Source organism: Athene cunicularia (assembly GCF_003259725.1).
Source record: "Athene cunicularia isolate RWA chromosome 1 unlocalized genomic scaffold, athCun1 chr1_part1, whole genome shotgun sequence".
NCBI lineage: Eukaryota > Metazoa > Chordata > Aves > Strigiformes > Strigidae > Athene > Athene cunicularia.
In genome coordinates, this window is record NW_020799091.1 from 122535487 (window position 1) to 122559459 (window position 23973).

General features: G+C 48.1%; 1 protein-coding gene across 2 annotated transcripts in view; it reads right to left on the reverse strand.

The window, feature by feature from the left end:
• LSAMP (limbic system associated membrane protein) overlaps window positions 1–23973 on the reverse strand; it is a 310258-nt gene that overhangs the window by 162571 nt on the left and 123714 nt on the right. For both annotated transcript variants that reach the window (XM_026852161.1, XM_026852253.1), the window contains exon 2: window positions 1752–1984. In XM_026852161.1, coding sequence (XP_026707962.1) covers window positions 1752–1984 — 233 coding nt within the window. The remainder of the gene's footprint in view (window positions 1–1751; window positions 1985–23973) is intronic.

The following is a 23973-nucleotide window of genomic DNA, read 5'->3' on the forward strand; positions in this document are numbered from 1 at the left end:
TTAGAAAAATCTAAGCTATGAGTTTCACCTAATTACAGCATTACAGGACCTTGGGCTTTAAATATAAGCACAATATTACAATGGGTCTTTTGCTAAATCTGTGGCAGGCATTAAACAAAGATTACCCACAGATAGCTTGTTTTCAGGCATCCAGAGTTTAGATGTGCCAAAACCTGAATTTTCTCATCCTCAGAAAGGTGGCAGTAGTTCAGAGCCGGACACTCACACGTTTAGGTGAAGACTAAACTAGAGAACTCATACTCACTGCTTAGGGCCGTATCTGATAGGCACAAATAAAATGAATAATACATGTGCGTGGCTCTAAAATTCATTTGTACCTATATTTTTCTTGACAGGTAAATGGAAATTGTTTGCTGTGAGATTTTACCAGCCATAAACCACCTACAGCCGATTAGCTACGCATGGCTATGGCGAGCAGCGAGGCAGGGTACACCTTCAGGGTTGGGCAGTGGGTTTTCTTCCCAGCACACTCCAGCAAACCCTTGGACAAGCTGGGAAGGCTGCTCTGCCTGCTGGCACACGCTGTACTTCACACTGCTGGGGGAAGATTTTCCACGAGAAGACAAACCAGGAGCCTTCTCTCTCACTACACTTGCCATGTAAAGCATCACCTCTGACCATACATCCAGACTTCACCTTGCAGATAAACACTCGCTGTGCCAGTTAGCCCCCAGCTTGCCATGTAATACCAGCAAGAGGAAGAGTCCCTTCATGCACGCATTTATATCCACAGCAATTCAAACACTTGCTGGGGGAAATAAAATCTGCAGTCTTTTGGGTTACTTAACAGATCAGGAGAAATAACAAACTCCTGCCTGAATGATAATGCAGAAGCTGAACATATCTGTAATATGTATCAAACACATTCATACATGCCTATCTATCTAAGCTGCTCTATAAATATTTTAGATAAATAGGCAGATAGACAGAATGGCATGAAGATTAAGGGCAAAACAAAACAAAACTGAGTAAACTTGCTTGTTTGGTATTCTGGTCTGGACAGGATGGAACAAGTAAACTCCATAATGCCCTTACCAGTAATTGGTGAACTCCTTAATGTGTTTACTCTCTGTTATACCACGAATAGATAGGACGATGCTGGTTCAGATCACCAAGTTTCCAGTTCCTATAACACACACAGGAGGAGGGTAGCTAAAAAGGAGAGGGCAACAGAACGTACACAGCAGCTACCTCAGGCACCAGGTTTCACACATGCCTAGTGACAGCACACCCTGGGAACCAATCACCCAGCACAGGAAAACACCCAGGCAAATTAATTCTCCAGCCTTGCAAAGAGTTGGCAACAGAAAGCCAAAAACCACAGCACAGTAGCTTGTTGACACAAGGAAAAAGAAAGGAAATCTGAGGAAGGAGGAGGTAAGGAAACCAGAGGGCTGTCTGGGAAGAGATGAGGCAAGCACAATGTTCTGACAAGTGTCATTATAAACAAACGCTTTCCCCTCAGTGCCAGAACAACCGGAGCCAGGAGCCAGGTTTGCATTATACTAGAATATGTCTTGGCATCACTGATGTCCCCTGCTCTGTCACTGCTTTTGAAAGGACAGACTGACAGTAGTGTAAAGCCATGCTGCGCTGCAGTGGGACACTCCTGCCAGCTCTTGCTGTAAACTAAAGGGATCCTGGCGACCCTGGGGTTTCTCTGAGAAAGGTACAGATCCTTCCACCCACTGTCTTTCCCTCTTTGCTCTCCTCTTAGCCATGTTGCTTACCTTGCACGATCAAGTAAACCTGGGAAGTCTTGGGGTGATGCTGTGTCTGCACTGAACACGTATAGGACCCCTCATCATAGACATCCACTTTCTGGATCCGCAGGCTGTATTCCAGGGGGTTTCTCTTCTCCAGCTCTACTCGAGGGTCCAGGGACCACTTGTCCTCTCCAGCAAAAATGATGCCAGAACGGTTTAACCAGGCCACCTTGGAGCTTCTGTCTTCTACATAACACCTGCAGAGGATGAGAAAGGTGAGGGAGAGATTAACAAATCTCTCCATTATCTCAATTTGGTCCCTTCCCTTTACTACTTTGCAGGAACTCCATAGCACACTCCTGCCTTGCCAGTGAACCACAGTATCTTCTCACCATCACTGCTCCATGGCCACATATTTCACAATGATTTTTTGATGAGTTTCAGGAACCCTTTGATTCATGAAACCATGGGATTTGGGGCAACCATGCCTCCTGTTCTCTCTTCCTTTTGCGTGTGGCCTGCATCTGCACCAAAAACGATTCTGCAAGGCCACAAGAGATCCTGATCACAAAATCCTTTCTAACCCCTCCAATGGGAAAGGTCAGACGGAGTCCTTCCCATGCTTATCCCTCACCTTCAAAAGTTAAGTATACAAGAGAGTTGCATTCCCAGCCCCATACCAGCCTGGAGGGCAAAGGTTCAGGGCTCCAGCTTTGTCAGCTCAGGGCACAGCTGCTCCATCCCTCCATTTCAGAAGCAGGAGGGAGTTATGGTGTATCTCCCCTCTCTGTAACTCTGACACAAAATGGCTTTGTGGACAGAGGGATTCACCCCTCAAACACGACCCCGCTAACACAAACAACCCTTGCCGATGCACATCTGCCGGCTTGTGCAGAGAAGCACAGATTCCAGGCTGAAAAGGAAAGGCAGCTGGGTGTCACCGCCATCCCTGTGACACATGCAGCGTGTCCTGTGAACATCCCAGGTCAGACAGGAGAGGAGAAATGGCAGCCAGGGGCAGCGGAGCGGCAGCAGGATCCACAACTGCCACATCCCCGATTGCCAACTGTTTCAAGGCAGCAGAAGATTAACCCTATTGCAACTGCATGATAAGCAGTTTGCTCCTTGACCGAGAGCGAGGAAAGTGCTGCAAGGACAAATGTATTCTGGCCAAGGCACCTGCTCTGTACCACCTCCAGAAGGTGGTTTGCACAGAAGAGATGAGGAGGAGCCAACGTGGAGGCACATCCTGCTCACTCTTAGCCGTGTCTCATTCAAGATGTCCAGGGCTGAAGGGGACATGGGGATATAACTCCTCTTTCACCCTGGCAGCTGTACCCACCAGGGCCAGGCTCAGACAGGCTGAGAGTGTTTGCCCTGCAGCAGCTCACACCGTATTTGCTCTGTGGATCAATAGGGAAGCTCAATCTCCAGAACTGGTGCTCCTTCACCCCTCAGAGCTCTGCCCACAGCCTCCCAGCAGCCAAATAACTCCTCTCCCCACCACTGTTCACGCATGTATTGGATTTGAGAGAGAAAAGAGAGAGGATAAAGATTATCGCTAGAAGATAAGACAAATATTTGACAGTTGGCTTTCATACAGCCTCTTAACGTGGGTCAGACATTTTCCAAGTTCCTCTATTTGAATGCGATTCATTCATGGTGCACTGCAACTGCCATCCCTTGTTATGTGACCCTACCATTACAGCCCGCACCTCTGACCCCCTCCCCTTTGGCACACCCATGAGTTGTTCTGAGTTGTTCTGGGGTTACTTGTGGGCAGGAGGAAAGCCAGGAGGTGTGGGCATCAATGAGAGGCACACCACGCTGCTGGCCAAGCTGGAGGCAGCTCTGTCTGAGCTGACAAACATTTGCTTTAGAGACCAGCCCAACAGACCCCAGCCAGCACCGCCACCAGCCAGCCAAGGGAGGGGAGAGTTTGCCTGTCAGGCCAGAGCCCACCCTCCTGGCCAGGCAGGCACTTGCCCTGAGGTGATCTGTATTGTTTTTAAAAAGCTGCTCTTTGTAAAAAAGAAGGAGGCAGGGGAATCCATAAGCAACTGCTGACATGTAGAAACCAGCACCACTGCAACATGGTGGCGCCCCAGTTTTGGTTGGCCGCCCTGGGTTGTAATCACCAGCGACAGGAGCTAGAAGCAAGGACCTGGGGAGGTCACAGTGCCCCATGGCTGGGAGCAGTGGCCCTACAGGGTCACCCAAACCATCTTCAGAGTTGGCTGCCTTAGGGTCACCCTCCTTCTTGCACACACGTTCCTGCGTAGAGTTGTGACGGCACTGGGAATTGGGTTTAGGTCTTTTTCAAAGATGTTCAAAACCTCTCTTTGCACATTTTGGATTTGTGAAAATCCCGAGGGGGATGGCGGTGAGAAGCTAAGCAGATTAACAGTTGAAGCTGAAGTCAGTGGGAGCTGAAGTTTCTCAGTCACTTCTGAAAATCCCCCAGCACAGCTATCAGTGCTGCTGGGCACCAGCAGACCCAGCACACTGCACCAGCCCTGCTGAGCTGTTTTCCAGACCTACACCACAGCTCTATGTGTGTGATACCACGCAGCATCCTGTGGCTCTGCTCGGAGGAAGATGTCCCTGTGATGTCCCTCGGGTCAGTAACACCTCAGGTCAGAGCAAAGCCTTGTCCTCTTGCTCCTGAGGAGACACTCACCCAGAGACCCTCCCTCCTCTCTGCCAGAGAGAAAACGTGTCTCGTAACCTGTGCTACACTGCCCGAGGTCAGCACTGGGACGGTGGTCAACAGCTACAGTCAGGCAACCTTGCAAGTGCCCTGACAATGTTAGTAGGTGCTACCAGAATAAAGTGAGGGGGAGAGAGAAGGAGAGAGAAGGGAGTAAAATGGGAAGATTTGAGCTGCTCTGTTCAGCGTACCTGTTCCTCTCAAACCATCAGGGAAAATCAATGTACAAACGTGGAAATTTCAAGTCCTGGCACGCTCTGAACATGCCTCCACGTGGAAGATGCATCTCAGTATGTCCCGTCTGCACACACGCACCCTCTTAGTCTGACAGAGATGCCACCCAGCTGTATGGATCACGCTTTAATAAGGATTTATGGTGATGATTTTCACAGTGTAATAAGTGCTAATTCAATACTAATAGAATATTAAATGGCATGTTAACTGACATTTTAACTGCAATGCAATAGGAGGATGGCACCAGCAAGATATCAAATGACTCTTATCGTTCACTAATAATCAATAATCAAGTTCACAGAGACAGTCAAACCCTTTTCATTAGGCTTATTGAAAGCATTACCGTGAGTGAACGCTAATAAACGATTTGTGATCCATCCATTTTGCTTTTCCTTAAGGTTTCAGGTTTAGTTTCGTGACATCTCTGACGCAACTAATGAGAGGACCAGCTAGTGGTGATGGTCATGCTTTGCACCATCACTGCAGGGACTCAGGAACTACTCAGCACCAATTCAATCCACAGACAGAAGGACAAAAAAATCTTGCTGCCATGTCCTTTTAGCCCTCCTTGTCCTCTCGTAAACAAACAGCGAAGTTTGGCACCTGAAGTGTTTTAGCTGGTACAGATGTGTTTCCAGTTCTCACACAGTGGCTCAGGATCGCATAACAACCAGCCAGGAGAGGATTGTTGGACACTGGACGTGGAGAAAGGAGCCTGGGCCATCCTGACATGCCTCTTCTCAGCCCCAGTTTTCCCATGGGCAAATGCAGACGACGGGGCTGAGCTGTGCTGCCACAAGGAGGGGAGGGGGGTGATGTTTTTGCAGCAGGAGAACACTTCAAGACCTTCAGCAGGAACCACGGCCTTGAACGGGAAGGAGGGCTGCCCTCCACCATTCCTGACCCCTGGATTTCAGGCCGGGAGGGGACATCTGGCAGCACATAGGTAAGGGCAGGGCAGGAGCCCTTTCCTCTCCTCCCACGCCTGCTGGCCGAACACACAGCACTGGGCCAAAGCAGCGCTTCTGCGTAGTCTCCAAGGTAAGCTCCATCTGTATAGGGGAAATGTCATTTTTTCCCCCCTTCTTGAAAGCATTTGGGCTTATTCCTGTTGATAGGTCGGAAAGCGAGTGAAGAAAAAGGAGAGGAAGGCTCAGGCATCCGCATCTCCTGGCGAACACCAAGGCTGGGGGCCTTACAACCTGCTCTGCCTCACTCAGGTCTTGGTGCTTGGCTCCTAGCCCATGGAGTCCTGCTCCTCTCCTGCCGAGGCTCCACTGCAGAGGGCACTGATTTGCCAGCATGTTGCTGGAACAGTCCTGGCAGTTGATGTTGTGCCTGTCACTCCAGCAGCTCTCGCCCCCGAGCTTTCTGCCCTGCCTTCCCTCCAGCAAACAGGCAGGCACGCTGCTGAGGGGTGGCCTTTGGTCAGAAAACCCTAGCATGGAATCCCCAGGTGGGATGCACCGCTGCCAGGGTGGGGGCTGCAAGGGGCAAGGAGGAGGAGGAGGATGACGCACAAGAGCTGGAGGCTCACCAGAGAGTTTCCGTTCTGCATCAGAGAAAGCAGCACAGCAGCTACGGCCCTGGGCTATGGAGATGAAGTGGGGGTATTTCACTGCCTTTGAGGGGGATGTCTTTTTGGGGCAAGTTTAATGGTGTTTGGAAGTGGTGGATAATACTTAGAGCCTACAGTGATGAAGAGGCAGGAAGGAAGCCCGGTATAACTTGGTGAAGCTGCTGTTTAAATGATTACTTTAACATGGAAGGAATTTTACAGCATTATTGATGATATATTGGGTCACCTTGAACCCAGCATAATTGTTTGGGTTTTTCAAATTGTTGCTGTAATTCCAAATAAATAATTTTTGCTACAGCAGACCCAATCCCACAGTTCCCACTAGTGAGAAGAGGCGAGCTGCTAGGATTAATGAAATACAGCATGCTGCTTCACCAGCAAGCCACAGCTCTTCCCTCATTTGGGGAAAAAGTAAATCAATAGTGTGGTTTTGGACTGCATTTTCCGCCCTCTTTCTCCAAAGCACATTGTGGCGACAGCTCTGTGTTATAATTCCCACATTCCTCTTTAATCCTCTTTTCTCTGTTAACCCTTTGATCATCTCTTCTGTAAGACAATCTCTGTGCAGCAGGCTGAAACTCGTTGGCCTGCAGCACATGCAATTAAGCACCTGAAACCCACCCCATTGCACTCACGGAGGGACATGACCCCCTTACGCCAGATGATGTCACAACCCACCCTGGATCAGATCTCCTGCTTTCCCCTCGGCTCTGTGACGAGCCTGCTCTAATCTTCTCACTTCACACACACTGGCAGGATCCAGCTAACAACTTCCCCTGCTGCCCTCAACCCCCGGCAGCAAAATGGCAAGAGGGAAAAGAGAGAGGGATCAAACACGGCTTGTTCGGCACAAAGCGATGTCAGCTCCCGGCTGCCAGCTCTGAACGTGCAAGACAAATTCTCCGTTGTGTTGCGAAGTATGATCCTGGAAAGCTAATGCGGTGGTTCAACACAACACCGCTTGCAGCCTTGTGAGGAAAGCTCAAGAGCAAATCATGCTTGTCTTCTCGTGCTCTTCAACCTTCCCTGCGTGGTGAGCAAGAGCTCCAACACAGCGATGGTCAAACGGGGGGGCAGTAAGAGCCTGGCCCCTCCGCTACGCCCCAGCAGGGATGTGGGCAGTGAGGGCCAAGGGCATGGCAGCCCTGACTCTCCCAGGCAGGGTGCTTGGGGAAAAGAGGCCAGTCAGGCCCCTCAACACCACTGTGGTGTCAGACCCTGCCAGCATTGCAAGAGCAACGCAGCGCTGCCACTGCAGCAGGCAGCTCCCTTTCCCTGGTGTGCAGTCCCCACCAGAGGGGGACACTGGCAGAGCACGTGGGAGAACGTAGTCCAGAGGAGTAAGGAAGGAGTTGTTGGCCTGGATCAGGCTCTGCTTGGCAGGAAATGTCACAGGAGATGCCTACAGCCCAACATAGCTTCACCTCTGAGAAGGCAAGGACCCCTAAGTGGGTGGCAGTGGGAGACTGCATCAACCATCTGCATCAACTGTCAGAAACCTTTCAGCCAAGCACCAAAAGCCTCATTTTAACAAAGTTGAATACGCATGGGTGTGAGGTGTTGCTCAAACTTTTCCTCCTCTTCCCTGCTGCATCAGCTCCTCTCTTTTGCCAGCCTGATCCAGCTGCTGCTCCTCTCCTGATGCACCGTGACACACAGCACAGTCACTGAGCGCAAATGCTGTGCCAAAGAAGGATGGATTCCCAAAATGTGGCATTAAAAGCTCTTGAGCCACCACTGCCAGCATGACAAGGCCCTCGGAGAGATTTAGAAAACTACTGCTTAAAGCCAGTCCTCTGCTGGAAAACTGTCAAGAGGGGGAAGCTGCCGCATCTGTTCAGCCCACGCTTTCTTTCAGCCATATTATGCTGTGACCTTGGTCGTCACACCTGTCTGCAGCTCCCTGGGTATCTCAGCACTCAGGTGACAATTTTGGGCCATCCTACTGTCAGGGTGGTGTAGGGCTGATAGGATGCCTGCACTTTTGGTCATTCTCTTTAGCAAATTGCCACTTTGGGAGCACGAGGCTAGGACAGGCTTCACAGGTCAGGGAACCCTGGCCTCTGCCGGCATGACCAGCTACACCTTATCATTTTTTTCAGAAATATACTTCATTCCTACTAAAACCTAGCGTGTTTGGAGGGGGGTACCCTCCCCCTCGTTCATACGGCAGGCTGTTCAAAGTCTTTCTGCTCTGCTGATTAGAAACTTTTTTTCTAATTCTACGTCTAGATTTATTCATGGCTGGTTTATATCCATTCCCTCTCATGCCAACACCATCCTTTAGCTTAAATAGCTCTTCTCTCTCCCGGGTGCTTATCTTCCAGCATGTTCACAGAGAGCAATCATATTCCCTCTCAGCCTTCATTTTGCTGGGCTCTCCTAGTTTCTTCTTGTATGATAGACTCTCCATTGCCCTAAACATCCCAGTAGCCCTTCTCAGCACCTGCTCCAGTCTGAATTCCTCTTTCATGACCAGAATTCGTACCCAGCTTTCTAGATGAGGACTCCCCAGTGCCTTGTACAGAAACATTCCTATCTCACTCTCTCTCCCATCAATTCTTTTTAATGAAAGCAAAAAGAATTACAACCAGCAAGTATGACTATCAGTGCAGAACTGCTCATGTGCTGTGAGCATCCTCATCTCTCCGTCCATGTGATATGCGTGGAAAATGAAACCCAAGGGAATTCACCAAAAATATACCAGCCTAAAAAGACAGCTAGCTGCATGGGCTCTCACAATCAGACACACAGCTGGTCTCACATGGGTTTTCTTTCTGTTAAAATAATTATTTAAGAGTATAGGTTCCTGTTTGCAGAGAAAAAAAAAAGAAATCAAGCCCCAAACTATAGTGATTGTTATGCCAGTACTCTCCCAGGGTGGAATTAACTATATCAGAATAAGAGAACTTACACTGGCATAATTTATTGCTCTTCCCATCTTCTGAGGATTGGTATACCTGCATAAACAGCTTCAGTCCACATCCATTCCAGCAGAGGTACCTTCTTAATAATATGAGCTGCTATCAACATAGTTAATTCCATCCCAGCCACATCCCAGCACAGTTTAAAACTCAAAAATACAGAAAAATCCTCAGACTAAGGTCTACCACCATGGGGCCAGGTTTTCCTACATCCCATCAAACCTAGGAAGAACATCCATTTCTTTACAGCCTAGCCAGGAAACCCTTGGATAGCTCTTTGCCCACTCCAAGGCGGATATCTGGAACAACTGTCTGGAGTTACAGGCCTTCTGCCAGAGGACGCTTGCTCCCTCTGTGCACAAAGAGGGGCTGAACTGCTCTCTGCCTGATGCTTGCAGAAGTGCCAAATGTTCTGAGAGTTTGCATCAGGGTCTTGCATCGAGGTCAGTCGGGAGGATGAGATTGCTGAGGAAACAGACCCTGAGCTCCCTCTTTCACTTTTGGGTTAGCCAAGGACTTGTCAGTGTTCCTTTTTGGTCCAGCCAGAAAGCTGGCTCTGATCTTGATCCTGCATGATTAGTCAATGCTCATCAGCTCTTGATCTCACAGCCTTAGTGAAACGTCCAGCCAGGAACGTGCGCCTCGCTCAGCTGTCCGCAGCTTCCATAGTGTCATGGGGCTCCTGCACCATCAAAAGGGGAAACCAGGAAATAGCAGAGATGATGCAGAATGGTGATGGGGAACATTGCCAGATGATCTGCCTTTTGCTGCACTGCACTTACACTAAGGACTCTGTGCTTTTGCCACCCCCAAGACATGGGCTGACATTTTTAATGTACCTGTGGTCACTCAGGAACCGAAGTTAATTACAGAATCACAGAATCATCTTGGTTAGAAAAGACCTTGAAGATCCTCCAGTCCAACCATGAACCTCACCCTGGCCTTTTCCAACTCCACCAGATCCCTCAGCACTGGGTCAACCCAACTCTTCAACCCCTCCAGGGATGGGGACTCCCCCCCTGCCCTGGGCAGCCCATTCCAACGCCCAACAACCCCTTCTGCAAAGAAATACTTCCTAAGAGCCGGTCTAAATTGAACAATAGTAATTAGACACTTGTGTGAACTGGATATTGGCTTTTATGCCAAATTTGTAAAAGGACCAGAAAGCAAACAGCTACTGACAAGTGTCTGCATCATTAGGACTTTCTTCTGGTTGGGGGACACTAAAAGAATGACAACAGGAGCACTAATAAGGCACCCATACAGACTATCATCCCCTTTATTTTCCTTCACAAACTTTAGTAATGGAAATCAGCTATTTCTTCTACCTGTACCCCCAGTGCCTTGTAGGTAATTTTCATGTGGTCACCACTAGGTAAGTCCAGAAAAGCTACTTCCAAACTTATCCCTTGGATTTCTTTAAAAAAAAAAAAAAAGAAAAAAAAAAGTGTTTCAGAGATGTGATCTCCTCCTCTGACAGGAGGGGAGGGAGGGTTTGGCTGGGAAGTCCACGTGACTCTGTATCTGGTAATTATCCCACTGCAGAGGCAATCTGAAACATTCTGTGCTGTCGTGGAGAATGACAGCACCTGGAGCTCTAGCACCCAGATAAAAAGCGGAGAGACAATCGGGCAGATGGAGAAAGGCAATGCTACATCATGGGGCCGCAAGCGGGGGGAGACAAAATGCGGGGGGAGACACAAAAGCTGGCGAGAAACATCAAGACAGCCGGCACAGCTACTGGAGAATGAGATAATGCCACAGATTAGTAATGCAAAGAGTAGCTCTGAAAGAGGGAGAAATAGAAAGGAACAGTGATGGCAAGTCAGGAGAGAGCAGATACAGAAGAGGGACAGTGCTAACACAGGAGGGAATGGGAGAAGGATGCTAGAGGGAGCTTCAAACATTTTGTGTGGTCTCGGGTCCCTTCCTCCTGCTCCAGTCACAGCCTAAAAATGCAGGAGGTATCACCAGAGGCTGTCACAGATTTGCAAATCACCTCCTCGCAGCTGAAGAGAGACGTGGCACTGCAAACAGCACTGCCCAGCTTGAGGATTCCAGTGGTTTTCTCAGGGAAGGGGACTACAAAACTTAAGATCAAAATAATTAATCCTGGAGCTTTGGGGCATCACCTCCTGTATTTTATATGGTGGAGAGGTGAGAGGGAGGTTCCCCGACCCTCCCTCTCACAGTCACACATGCAGAGACACATGTAAGCCTGCAAAAAAAATCCATGTGATTGATGCCATGGTGCCATGGCCCAATTCCAGAAACCAAAGTGCTGTACGTGCCATCCCATGCAGCGACGTAACAGCGTTAGCATGTGCTCTTGGGGATGTTGCAAACCAGGGGCATGCCCACAGGACTGGCAGCAGCCTTTGACCACTCAGGAAGAGCTGCCTGCCAGGTGGCCAGAAGCCATGTACCACCTCTGGGGAGGTTTTTGATGTGGGAACATACAGCCAAACAATCAGATTATGGCCAAAGGCTTGTCAGGGACTGATGTTGGCCACTGGCCTCAACACCTGCTGGGGTAGTGACCAAGGTATTGGTGACCAATAAATCTTCAGCAGCAGCACCTCTCCGTGGAGGCAGGAGGAACAAAGTGCCCTGTGATCCACACATGAACATTTGGAGAAGAAAATGGGAATGGTAGCAGCAGCGGGTGGGCATCACAAGGTCTAGGAACTGGGCTGCATTGTGCAGTGAGCACCCTCCCATGATTGGCGACAAACATTTCAAAGAAAGGTGGAACACCTCCTAAAAGGACAATGTAAATACCGTCTAGATAATTTCATGGTCCTTCCCAGCCATAAAAACCTATTTATCTAGCCCCAAGCAAATATAAGTTGGCCTCCTCTCCGAATGACAGCTTGCATTCCACCTTATAAGTTTGTACTCTGCCTTTCTTATCCCCAGGCATTTCTCAACCCTCTGCCCCTTTTTCTTTTTTTAAACTCATTAACATCCTTATCTTGGTGATACTTTCTGGCTGAGAATTTTGTCGGTTAACCATTAATTGGTACAAGGCTGTGAAAGAAAAACAGGTTTAAGTGTTATGTGAAACTGCCAGGTGTCTCCTTTGTTTTGTATGATAGGAAATAGTTCCTTCTAATATCTGAGGAGCACACTACCTGAGACACAGGAATGTGCTTTCTATTTCGTGGACCCTAATGTCCATTTCATTTCATACTGCTCTTTCTCCAAAAGACTTGCATCGGAAGCGTTAGCCCTTGTCCTGGGAGGCTGGGAGAGAAGAACCCTCACCAAGGAGAAATCAGTCTTGAAACTCTTTGGAGAGGCAGATCAGAGTGGGAATGGAAGAGATACTATGGAAAATAAGACCTAATTTTCCCTTCTTTTCTGAGGTCAGGAGAGGATCAGAGGTGGCTCAACCAAGTTATCATCCCCCCTTCCAAGCACTGCCCTCAGGCCGCCAGCAGCTGTCTGTGAAAGGTGGCATTTCGGGATGAATAAAAAAGTGGGCCCAGCCTGTCTGCTCACTCCCAGCTGCTGCATTTCAACGAAGGACACCTCCTTGATGTGCAAACACTCTAGTTATTATTTACAGCTGACCTTTTCCCTCTCCAGCTCCCGCTGCTGCAGCACCACTGGTGGAGTCAGGGCTTGTAGAGATTGCTGAGACGATGTGTAGTGAAACATGTTAGCTTCCCCGCCTGTGCCAGAGCTGTCATCTGTGCCACTGTGGATTGAGCTGCACCCGTGCAAGCAACAGTGGGAAATAGGAAGAAAAAAGCCTAATGTAGACAAAGCCTTTGAGGAGCTTAACCCCTCTTCCCCTTTTCCATCTCTCTCCCACTTGAAAGCAGAGAACAGCTTCTGAGCAAGACACACTCTCTCATTTCCATATCTAAAGCTAGTCCCGAAATACCAACGTGAAATAATGCTCTCAGAGAGAAGACCATGAAGCAGATTCCCTTTGAGAGATTCTGCTGCTTCTCTTTTTAATTCCACCCAAAACCAACTGCCACCAAATACCGTGTGTGCACCTGGACTGGTGCAGTCAATCCACGGCACCTTGCTACCAGGATGATATGGGGAAATTGGAGGGAATTCAGAGGCGAGCAACAACAAAATCCATCAAGGGCTGAAAGGGATCAGCATCTAAGGGAAGCTTAAAAACATTAAATATGTATAACATGACTAAGAGAGGACTTAAAAGAGACATGTTGACAAGCTATACCTCTTTGAAAGCTGAAAGCACCGAGGGAAGAGAGGAATTATTTAGCAAGATGCATAGGGGTCTAGAGAGGAGTAACGGGTCAGAAAAAGAAGAGAAAGAAGTCTGTTCAAACTTGAGGGAAAAACTTTTTGTCATCTACAACTGCTAGTCGTGAAGAGTCTCCCTGGGAAAGCAAGGAAGCTTCTATTGTTTCAGACATTTAAAACGAAGTTGGGCTGAGGATCAGAGGATATTTAAGCTGTGCAGGGAACAGCTGCAGGGAGAACAAACTGCAATGACCTGGTCTTAGTACTTTTACCACCTACCTGACAGAGTTTAACAATATGTCAGGAGAAGACAACTCCTCTTGCAAGTTCCTTTTAGATGAAGCCATGTTTTTAGGTATTTTCACTTCACATACAACTAAACACTTCTCGGCAAGACTTTAGAACTCTGTATTTAGAACTACTGGAGTTAACTGGCACAGGTATGGCTTTGTTTTCATAAACTGGATCTGTTAGAAGTCATCCACTCCTGACCCAAAGACTAAAAGTGTTATTATTTCCAAAAGCCACTGGCATATGGTTGTATTCCCAAATGCACTGTGAGCAAAGTTATCAGGCACTTAGAAGTCACAAATGAAACTTGATTTTTCAAAGTGCTTATCACTGAAATTAAGATCAAATTTGTCAAACTGCTTTTGGGCCTACCAGCTCCCAAACTAACACACAAGAAGCAAATTTTCAAAATAGTATTTGGCACAGTGAGCTCCTTTACCAATATAGCCACTTCTCTTGCTGCCTAAAATGACATGCTTCTGAAAATCTGTCCCACACATGTTTTACAATCATAGAACAAAGTGCTGCAAACTTCAGACTCACATGCTTATTTATCTTGTGTGTTGAAGAACTCCTTTAAGTGGAAACCACAGCAAAGCTGTAACAGATAGGGAATGCTCAGCTCCACTTTCTTTCCTTTATTCGCAGCTTTGCTAAATTTTGCCTCTCCCCAGTGCCCCACTTTTGTCCACCATCAAGGCCTTGCGAAAGAAGGCATCTGAAAAAGACTTGCAGGGAAGGTAGAGAAGCTGTTGGAAGGGTCAACTCCCGAGAGCTTTGATCTGAGCTTACCTTTATCCCCACACGCACAATATGCCTTGCAGAGAACGACATGTTTATAAATAAATAAACAGAAGAGGAGAGGGGGAAGAGTGGAAAAAAAAAAAAAAAAGAAATGTCAGGATATACTTGATGGAGTTTCTGCTGTTGGCATGAAAGCCAGGAGATGTCTTAAAACCTCATCTCCAGAAACAGAATGAGAGAAAGGTACAACTCCTTGAGAAAGAGGGGCAGGAATAATTCTCACAGCTAGATCTCCCTGTCATCCTACTAATCTTGATAATATCTTGTGCTGTCTTTCCTCTGAGACCCTTGCAGGAATTGTGTTGCAAAGCAACTCAGCACACGCTGAACATCAAGCAGTGTTTTTGTCAAAGGGACTTAAGCACTGTAGAACTGGAGCTCTTGCGCTTTGTGGAAGAGAAATATTATGAACATTGTTTTACATGTACGGGGAGACACCAGAGAAGGAAAGAAAGGTTGTGCAAAGTCGTACAATGAAACAATTTTATAGTCAGAAACAAAACCTGAAAGACCTGACCTGTCTTGTATGAAACTTCATCTGGTGTGTATTGGTTTCATGAGTGTAGCGAGAGGGGGGCAGTGATGGCCGCAAAACAGCCTTCACAAACCCAGGTGCCACGTCCAGGCACACCTACCTTAGTGCTGCTGCAAGACATCACGCTTTTCTTTCTCTCTGGGATCTGCTCAGGGACATGCAACCAGAACAGAAAGGACTGGCTGAAGCACAAGTTCCTCCTCCCCATGCTTTGAGGGCAACCGGCTTGGGTCACTTGGCTCTGCGCTCTGGAGCCTGAACTCCAGCCCAGCTACCGATGGCAGCGTAGGCATAACCACAGGGACTGTTCCAACTGCTTCTGCACCTTCTGACCTGCAGTCTTCTGGCACTGGCAAGAGAAACTGCGCAAATTGGCTGGAACACAGAACGTAAACCCTTTTCATTTCTTAGTCCAGACAGTGTTGCTTAATCCCACTGGAAGGATTTACCCAGGGATATCTCATCTGGATCCATGGACATCCCTGCCTCTTCTCCCAAGAGCCTGCTGCAAAACAAAACCTCTCCCCTGTGCACAGCTTACCTGCAGTACAGATAAAGCATCTCCCCACAGAAGGTCCCTCCTGTACAACTGTTTAACTGGTAGTTTAGTTTCTGACACGACTGGGGCTAAGGCTGCTCATGCAGGCCTTGGCTGATCTGAGGCTGGATTCCTATTTCTGTTCTTCTGGCAGGTCACTTGCTCTAAATAATTTCCAGAAGTCCAGTACTGTACGGAGAGATGCCAAACTGCGACTTCAGCTGGCATAAATCAAGGGTCAACAAGGCACCACTAAGTAAATGGGGAAGCCTAGATTTACACTAGATGAGGATCAGCCCTGCTTCCTTGCACCAGACTCTAAATGAATTCATTAAATACAGCACTTCAGTCTGCTCAGCTAAAAGCAGCTCCAGCTGGCAGGAGGTTTTAGATCCAAGGAATGTTTAAAAGATGAGGATTTGTAGCCTGCTCTGAGTTTACACTTGGCTAGAGGTAGGCTCTCATCAGCCGTGCAGGGGAGATGACATCATGCCCACCTGATGGGTGTCTGAGCATCCCCAGCATCTGTGAGCCGCATGACATTTACACAGGACCTCACAGCCTTGGGGGGACAGTCTAGGCCTAAATTCTCCTGTGAAGGTGCTGAATTTAGAGTGCTCCAGGGCAGAAGGGAGGTCCTGCTGTACCTCCACCAGACTGAAGGGCTTGGTTTTGTTTTTTCATTCTTTTAAATTTTCACTTGGGGGGTGGGGTGCAGGCCTGCACTGCATTTGAATCCGCAGTAGGGTAAGCACCAGCACTGGGGGCAGTGAGAGCAGTTTGGGAGTTGTGAGACAGGAGTGAAACGTTAGTTAATTTTGACATTAAGCCCTAAATGAGAGGATGTTAAAGTTATTCTTAGCTTACAAAAAAGCAGCTGTGCTGTGATCGTCTGGCCTGTTCTCATGCATTGTACAGATCTCGTGATTCCTGCAGTTTAATCCCTTATCTACTCACTAAAACAGATGGTGTTGCAGGCTCTTTGCAGACTCTGACAAATATGACTGCACTGGGAACACTGTTCATATATCCACACTTGCTGTACAACCCTCAGGACAAGATACAATGGCTTGAGAAAGTTCACATCCAAAGCACAATCTGCAGTAAGGAATAGATCCTATTCCCTTTCAGCATTGATGCTGAGGTCTCCAATATGCACAGTCACACACAAAATATGTTCCTATAGGCATGTATAAAGGTCAAAACAATGACACTCTCCAAAATCTTCATGCTGAGCTCCCACTGAAGCCCTCTGTCTTTGGCCAGGAGGAGCATGAACGTTATTTTCTCTCAGGGAACAGATCTGCCCACTGAACGATACCTCCAATAAGCTGGAAAATAAGAGACTCCTACCTCAAACAGACCTGACACCAACCCCTCTCTGACTTCACACTTGCTGTTCCTTCTTTAGGCTAGGAAAAGAGGGTCAGTCCTGGCCAGCCACTAACGGGTAGGGAGAACACCCAAAATTATTAATTCATGCTAGACAATTACAGGTCTTATCTCCACAATGCGTGCGTGTGTGTGTGTGTGTGTGTGTGATCAGCCAGTACTCGGAAAGACAAGTGAGGTTAACCGAGCTACATGCATTGCTCCCACTAGGGCAGTATAAAATGGTGATAAACCACAACTGGAACCACTCTGCAGTAAGTATCTGGCCAGAGGTGAAGCATGAGGTTACAGCAGCTGCTCCACTCCCCTGTCCCCCTCCGCCTGATGGATCCTTGGTAATAACCCACCGTTCAGCCTTTCCTGTCTTAAACCCAAACTGCTGGGATTCAGGGAAGATAAAGATTTCAACCACCTTTCAGAAGAGCCTTCACAAGAACTAAAAGCCCCTGTTGGCATAAAAGCAGACATGTAATGGGCTTTCTCTCTGCCTGAAAGTAGTTTAGCACTGCAGGAAAGTGAAGTCCTTTTATCTCTCTTCTTTATTTAACTGGAGTCGTTAAAATAAACTGATTTCCCAGCCAATTAATTATCAAATATCTGTAACAGCTTTCAAGCCCTGCCATTACTCAGTCTCAGAGGCCCCCACAGGCAATGTTAAGCTACACTCTCCTTACCTGAGTAACCACTGCTCCTGCAAGTCCTCTCCCTTGCGCTGAGCTGACAACAGAAAAGCAGCACAGGGGTCGGTGAAATCCTGGAGGAGAGCTGCCAACACACACACCCCCAGCCTAAGCAGCGACTCCAGCTCCCCTCAAGCCCTAATCCAGGAAGCGTTATGGCACCGCTTGCTTGACCAAGACTCAGTTAACAGCTCTCAGCCACCTGCACACAGACCCCATCCCCACTGCGGGAGCAGATAATCCCTGTCAAGACACCTGAGGCTGCCGGTGGGATTGGCCGGTGCCTGATGGCAGATGCTGAGGGCTGAGAGGAACCACAGATGCTGAGTACCCCAACCTCAGCTCAGTGTGGGGCGTAAGCTTCAGTTTAAGGCACGTACCAGGAACCAGCTGCTGGCCCAGACGTGGCCAGGGACAGCTCCTGCCATAACCATGTTACCTCCTGAAAAAAACAGCCTTTACTTCTCTGTTAACTAGAAGGTTGTACTTGCCATAGGTACATTAGCAATGCCCCTGCCATCTATTTTATAAGCAATAAACTGCACTCATATGTGGTTTCAATTAGGAGATTTCAAATGAGATTGAAGATAATGCATCCCATAATTACTCACCCTTCTCCTTTCTAGAAACTCAAGCAGAATCATTTCCAGGCCAAAATGCGGTCTCTCTTGATTGATGATGCTAATAAAATGGCTTTATTGTGATATAAATAGCCTTAAAAACGTCCTGGAGAGTCAATATCAGTGCTTGATGGCCTTACGCAAGCAAGGTCCTTATCTTAGGGTGTACTAAAGCTTAACGAGTTATGCTTTTGAGAAGTTTGCCATTGGATTTGGGCACTGATTTGGGGAACTACAGAAGAGTAGCTCCTGAATTAGCTATGCAAAGCGGGAACTGTTTAAACACCTTTCCTCTTCCTTGTGTTCCCTATTAATAATCTCTTCGTTTCCTAGCTTCCCTGGTGCCAGTTCAAACACAAGCACCGGCTGAGCCCAGCAGGAGCCACGGGAACACTGTGCTCCAGCATCTCTTTGCTGGAAGGTTACCAGCCACTGCGATGGTAATTGGAAAAACCTGAAATTTCTTCTGAATCGTGCACGCTCGGAGCCTCTCACAGCCCCTACGGAGGCATGCAGCCATCTTCCAGACAAAGGGCCTAAACCAGCTTGCTCTGAAGCACGTCCGTGGCCCCCATCGTGGCGGCTGGTATGTTTTCATTACCCTCTTGCCAGAAGAGGCCGGGCGGCCGTCCCTGCCCTGCAGCTGGGAACCAAGCGCTCGGTGCCTTGGGCTACGCTGGGAGCTTGGGGGTGGCAGAAAATTGAAGTAATTTTCGAAATTAGTGCTCTCCGTGCAGTAGGCTGCTCCAGGAGGGCAAATACAGAGCCTGCCTCAGAGGAAGAGGGAGAAGACCTTTGGGCATTCATGAGAGAAATGCCCTGAACGTTCTTCCCTTTTCTGAACAGCAGTGAACCTCAGTCCTCCTAAAGACAAAACGCTGTTTTTAAGGCCTTATTTGAAAGTGGGATATCCTGAAAACATGCAGTCAGCTCTACTGGGACTGTAATCTTCTGCATGCAAAAATATGAGACTGCTGACCATGCTTTCCAGTAGTGCTACCTTGGCTCGTATCTGGAGGCAGAGTGGGTGCTAAAAAGCTTTGCTGGGAGTGACAGAAGCATATACACCTGTCAGAAAAAGCTGATATCATAGCAGCCATGACAGTGATGTGATCAGGACCTGACAGACAGGCAAAAAGGAGAGGAAAAGATGCATGAGAAAGGACAACTGAGAAACTTAAGGGAGAGCAGTAAGAGTCTGCATGTGAATGAGTGATGCTCGGCGCTTGTCTACGCATGGCAGAGGGAATGAGGACTCCGGGGCCATGTTCTCCCCTCCACCTCAGTAGTTCTTCACATCTCTGAAGGACAAAAAGACCATACAGTTTCCCAATCCTGTCTTGCTCCCCTCTCTCCCCATCACTACCATAGTTATATCCAGTCCCATATATTTGAGAGAAATTTTTCTCTCAGTAGTAAAGCTTTTGCGAGCATGTAGGTGGCTGTACACATGTGCGTATGTTGTCTGCAAGAGCACGCAGGAGCCAGGGTCTGCTGAGATGAGAAAGTGGTCCTGTGTACATGACAGAGGGGGAGTGAGGATGAGACTACTGAACATGTGTGCGAGGATACGAGAGACTGTGCTTCGCGGATCATCAGACAGCGAGAGTGAAAATAAGAAGGTGCTCTTATGAGACAGGGTGTGTGTGCAAGACAGGAAGAAAGGGAAAGGTCTTATTCACAGCCTTCCTCTACGTGTTTGATGAGTATCACAAGTTTTAACCAAGAAAAATATGTATGTATTCAAATCAAACACAAAACACCCCTTTTGCCTGAAGCATTCCTGCCTTGCTTGTTTGTTCTGCTGTAAGCTGCTTGTTAGAGGAACACAGGAAACAAGAGGGGAAAAAAAAACCCAGGTTGACATACTTAAACACAGACAGCTACCAAAGCAGTAAAAAAACAGCAAGAAGGAGAAAAGCAAGTGGGATGGTTGCAGAGCTGTTGCGATAATCCTAGAATGAGAGATGCCTGTGAGAGTTTCTGAAGACCATCCCTCAATTGGATTATGATCACTTTTACTGTACACTTATCTGAGTTGATTCTGCAGCTACCTACAAGGAAATGCACTCAAAAGCCATTCCTTATAGCCATTTCGAAGCAAAGAGTCAAAAGACAACGTAAGGCGTGCCGGTGGCCTGGCTCAATCCCCCTGCAAAGCTCCCTACACTGAGTCTAGACAGAGTCAGTTGTCAAAATGTGAATGGAGGGACAAAAGGACTTGAGCTGGATTTATCAAGAGGAAGAAAAATAGTAACAACAGATTTCGTCCCAAACCTCCCGGGGCTAAAGGCATTTCTAGGAATGCAGGTCAGACAACCATGGGTATAGAGACTGGGATGGCTTTAAAAGAATTTTTCCCCTGTTCTGTTATGCTTTGTTCTTGCTGGTAAATTTAAACACCTTTACATATTTATGGGTCTTCAAGGCTATCATGATTCACAGGCCTATGCTGCCCACAGGGAAAATCCACCAATACTCAAGTCCAGTCAGACTTGCTAAGTATCCTACAATGCCACAGGCAATGCATTGGAAGAGCAGGAGCATGCCAAGAACTGACTGTAGGAGCTGGAAGCACCAGACCAGAGACATCACATTCAAGAGACCCAGGAAGGGGGTCAGAAGAGAGGATGATGCTGTGCCCTGAGGCAGCTCACCCAAGATTCACTCAGAGCATTGGATCACAGAAAGGCTTTTCCAGTATAAAGGCAGCTGTGGGCTTTCTGTCCCTCCCTAGCCCTTTTAAAATCAGTGTGAATGGCTCTGATTTACAGCTGGAAAGCAGAGCTCTCATGACACCAAGGGAGGGGAACCACTATCTTGATAATGAGGCTACCGAGCAAGCGGATGCAGAGGAAGGAAAAGCAAAGTGCAATACTTGGGCTTGAGCTTGGGTGCAGTTCTTCTGCCATCACCCCTCCAGCATCTGACCAAACCAATACCACCTTTCTTTGGCAATGGAGACGAAAGCAACCAGGGCCAGCACTGGCTCCTGCTCCAGGCAGGCACCGTGCTATTCACAGCGCATACCCCCTGATCAGGGTCCCCAGGGTGCTACTGCATCCTCAGCAACAGTAGTTACTATTGTTCGAAAAATTACCCAGAAACTTGACAAATGTTTCTTCAGCGTTTGACTCTGACCTCCGCAGGCAGCGTGGATTTCACAGACTGGCTACCTGCTGTGTGAAAAAGTGTCTCCTTTCATGTGATCTAAATTAAGCCACCATTAGCATCTCCAAGTGCCCTCTTGTTCTAGTATTACAGGAGGACAGAAAAAGGAGGGACTGATCAGTTTTCACTGCATCCTTCATTAGTGTAAATAACTCAATTATAAGGCTTTAGCGTGTCTCTTCGGGGAGGCCGCGGACGGACGGTTGGAGCAGTCCCGGAGCGAGTGGAGGCAGTGCAAGCTCAGGGACGGTAGAGGGCACGGTGGCAAGCGGGAGAGCTACGGGAGAGAAATGGCGCTTGCAGGTTTTTTGCAAGCTCGCTACGGTGAAAAAGACAACCCTGTTCAGTCCAACTGACTGCCTCCTTGTAGGTAAATCTCGCAAGATTACTAACCATGCTTCACGGCCCTCTGGTAATTCTACATGCTGTCTTAAATGAGGGTGTAACCAGTGTTCAAGATAATGTCATTTTTTATAACATATTCCCTATTGTTTTCCTGTCCCTTAAAGGCAACCAAGCATCCTCTATGCTTTTGGAACTGACGTTACCCACTGAAGAAGCTTTTATCGAGTTACTCACCATGACTCCCAATCTCTTCCCTCCAAGGAGCCTGGGAGCTCAGCGCTCATCACCGTACCACTGAAGTGGAGACTATTTTTGCAGTCTGCATTACCATACGCTCATCCACGTTATAGCTCATCCGTCATCCTGCTGCCCTGTCCCCACCGTGCCTTTAAATCCCGCTGACTCATGGAGGTGGCAGCCTGTGCCCACCTTTGGCCAGCAAGATGAGGGGAAACTCCCACAGAGGCGAGGGGTGCTGGAGCCCGGGGGACCCAGCCCCAGGAATAAGACCCTGGAGTAGACAGGCCAAGCCCTGGGAGCAGGTCCTGCTGCTTCTCCATGGCCTGTGCAGTGAGCCCACAGAGGATGCGACGGGGTGGGCCCACTCTCAACATCTCCTATGGCTTCTGGGAATCCCACTGCACTTCTCACCACTCAAACCAAGAGTCGTCATTAAAACACCAGCATGCCAGCCATATATCACAGGGCAGACTAAACCCCTCCACTGTGTGTACTGACTCCACTATTCTCACCATGCAAAGGAGCAAATATTCTTTGCTTACTAACACTTGACTGGGTTTTAATTCACCACAAGGTCTTGTCCCTTCTCCCATGGCTATTTATTTCCCTTCATAACTTTGTGTGAAAGGCCTTATCAAAGGCTTTATGAAAATCAAAGTACATTATGTCTGCTGGGGATCACCTTTATCTTATTTTATTAAAGTTTTTAAAAAAAACCCAAAAAAACACTCGCAGTTCAAAAAGGCACAATTTTCTTTTCCAGAAGCCATACTGGATTGACCCTGTCATGTTATACTTACCTGAACGTCGTACTAGTCTGTCTTTAATTAGCTTCACAATCAGTTTGGCTGGAACTGCAAGAGAACTCATGGATCTGTAATTCCCAGGATGTCTTTCGATTATTAAAAAAATAATAATAGTACTTAGCATGCCTGGAGCCCTCCCTCTCTGAAGATCTCAAAGTGCTACATGCCAGGGTGAAGACAGAGCCGGCTGGAGACAGCCCTTCATCACCTTCACCTTGCAAGTGGGGAAGGAGAAGGACTTGCCCATGAAGTCCACATCACAGCTGGATACAGATCTGCCACCTCGTTCTTGACCCTCTCAACTGTCATCCCACTTCTGAAATCACTCACTAGTCCTCGGGGGCAAGGAAGGAGCGGTGTTTGCCCATCTGCATCATCTTGCCTGAATGTGAAGAGATTTCAGCCTTTCTCTCCCCGAATCCGGCCCCGCTATTAGCAGCTCTGCACTCGTTAGAGAGATGCTGTTTATAAGGATCCATCAGACACTGCTGTCAGTATATTTCATGCATTATTTACTTCAGAGCCCTGAGACTAATGCTACCCCAGTCCCAGTGATTTACTGCATTTGAGTTTCTCAACCTGATCCATAACTTTGGGTAATAATAACAATAACAAAATACTTTGTATGCATATATCATATCCGTCAGCAAAAACCTGCACAGAGGCAAGCATACAATGCTGGAAAAGCTGCCGCTCCGTGGTACCAGAGTGTCAGCCATTTGCAGGTACAGCTGCCTCCTCAGATGGATGTGTCCCCCGCACCCCAATTTGAGAATACCTTGCCTTAAGACCAGTGCATGTGGACCCTTTGAAGTGAGGTCGTGTACCCATGGGGTTTCCCTCTTGCCATGAAAGCTCAGTGGGCCCCTCAGCACATCCCCTGGCAGGGACAGCCTTTCTCAGGCAGAGGAGCCTCGTGAGCCCATCCCAGACCATGGTTGAGGTTCCTCTGCCTTGGTGAATTCAAAATCCCAGAGGAATGCTCAGCACCTGGGATGGGGATTCTGCAAGCAGCCCGATACGACCCAGAGACGCAGCTCACTGGCTTTGGCTCAGCTCTTTAATTGCGTCCCCCAGCTGTGGCTCCTCTCATCCCTTTCCTGGCACTACATGGCCACAGCCCCTTCACCATTCCTCTCCCCCCCCC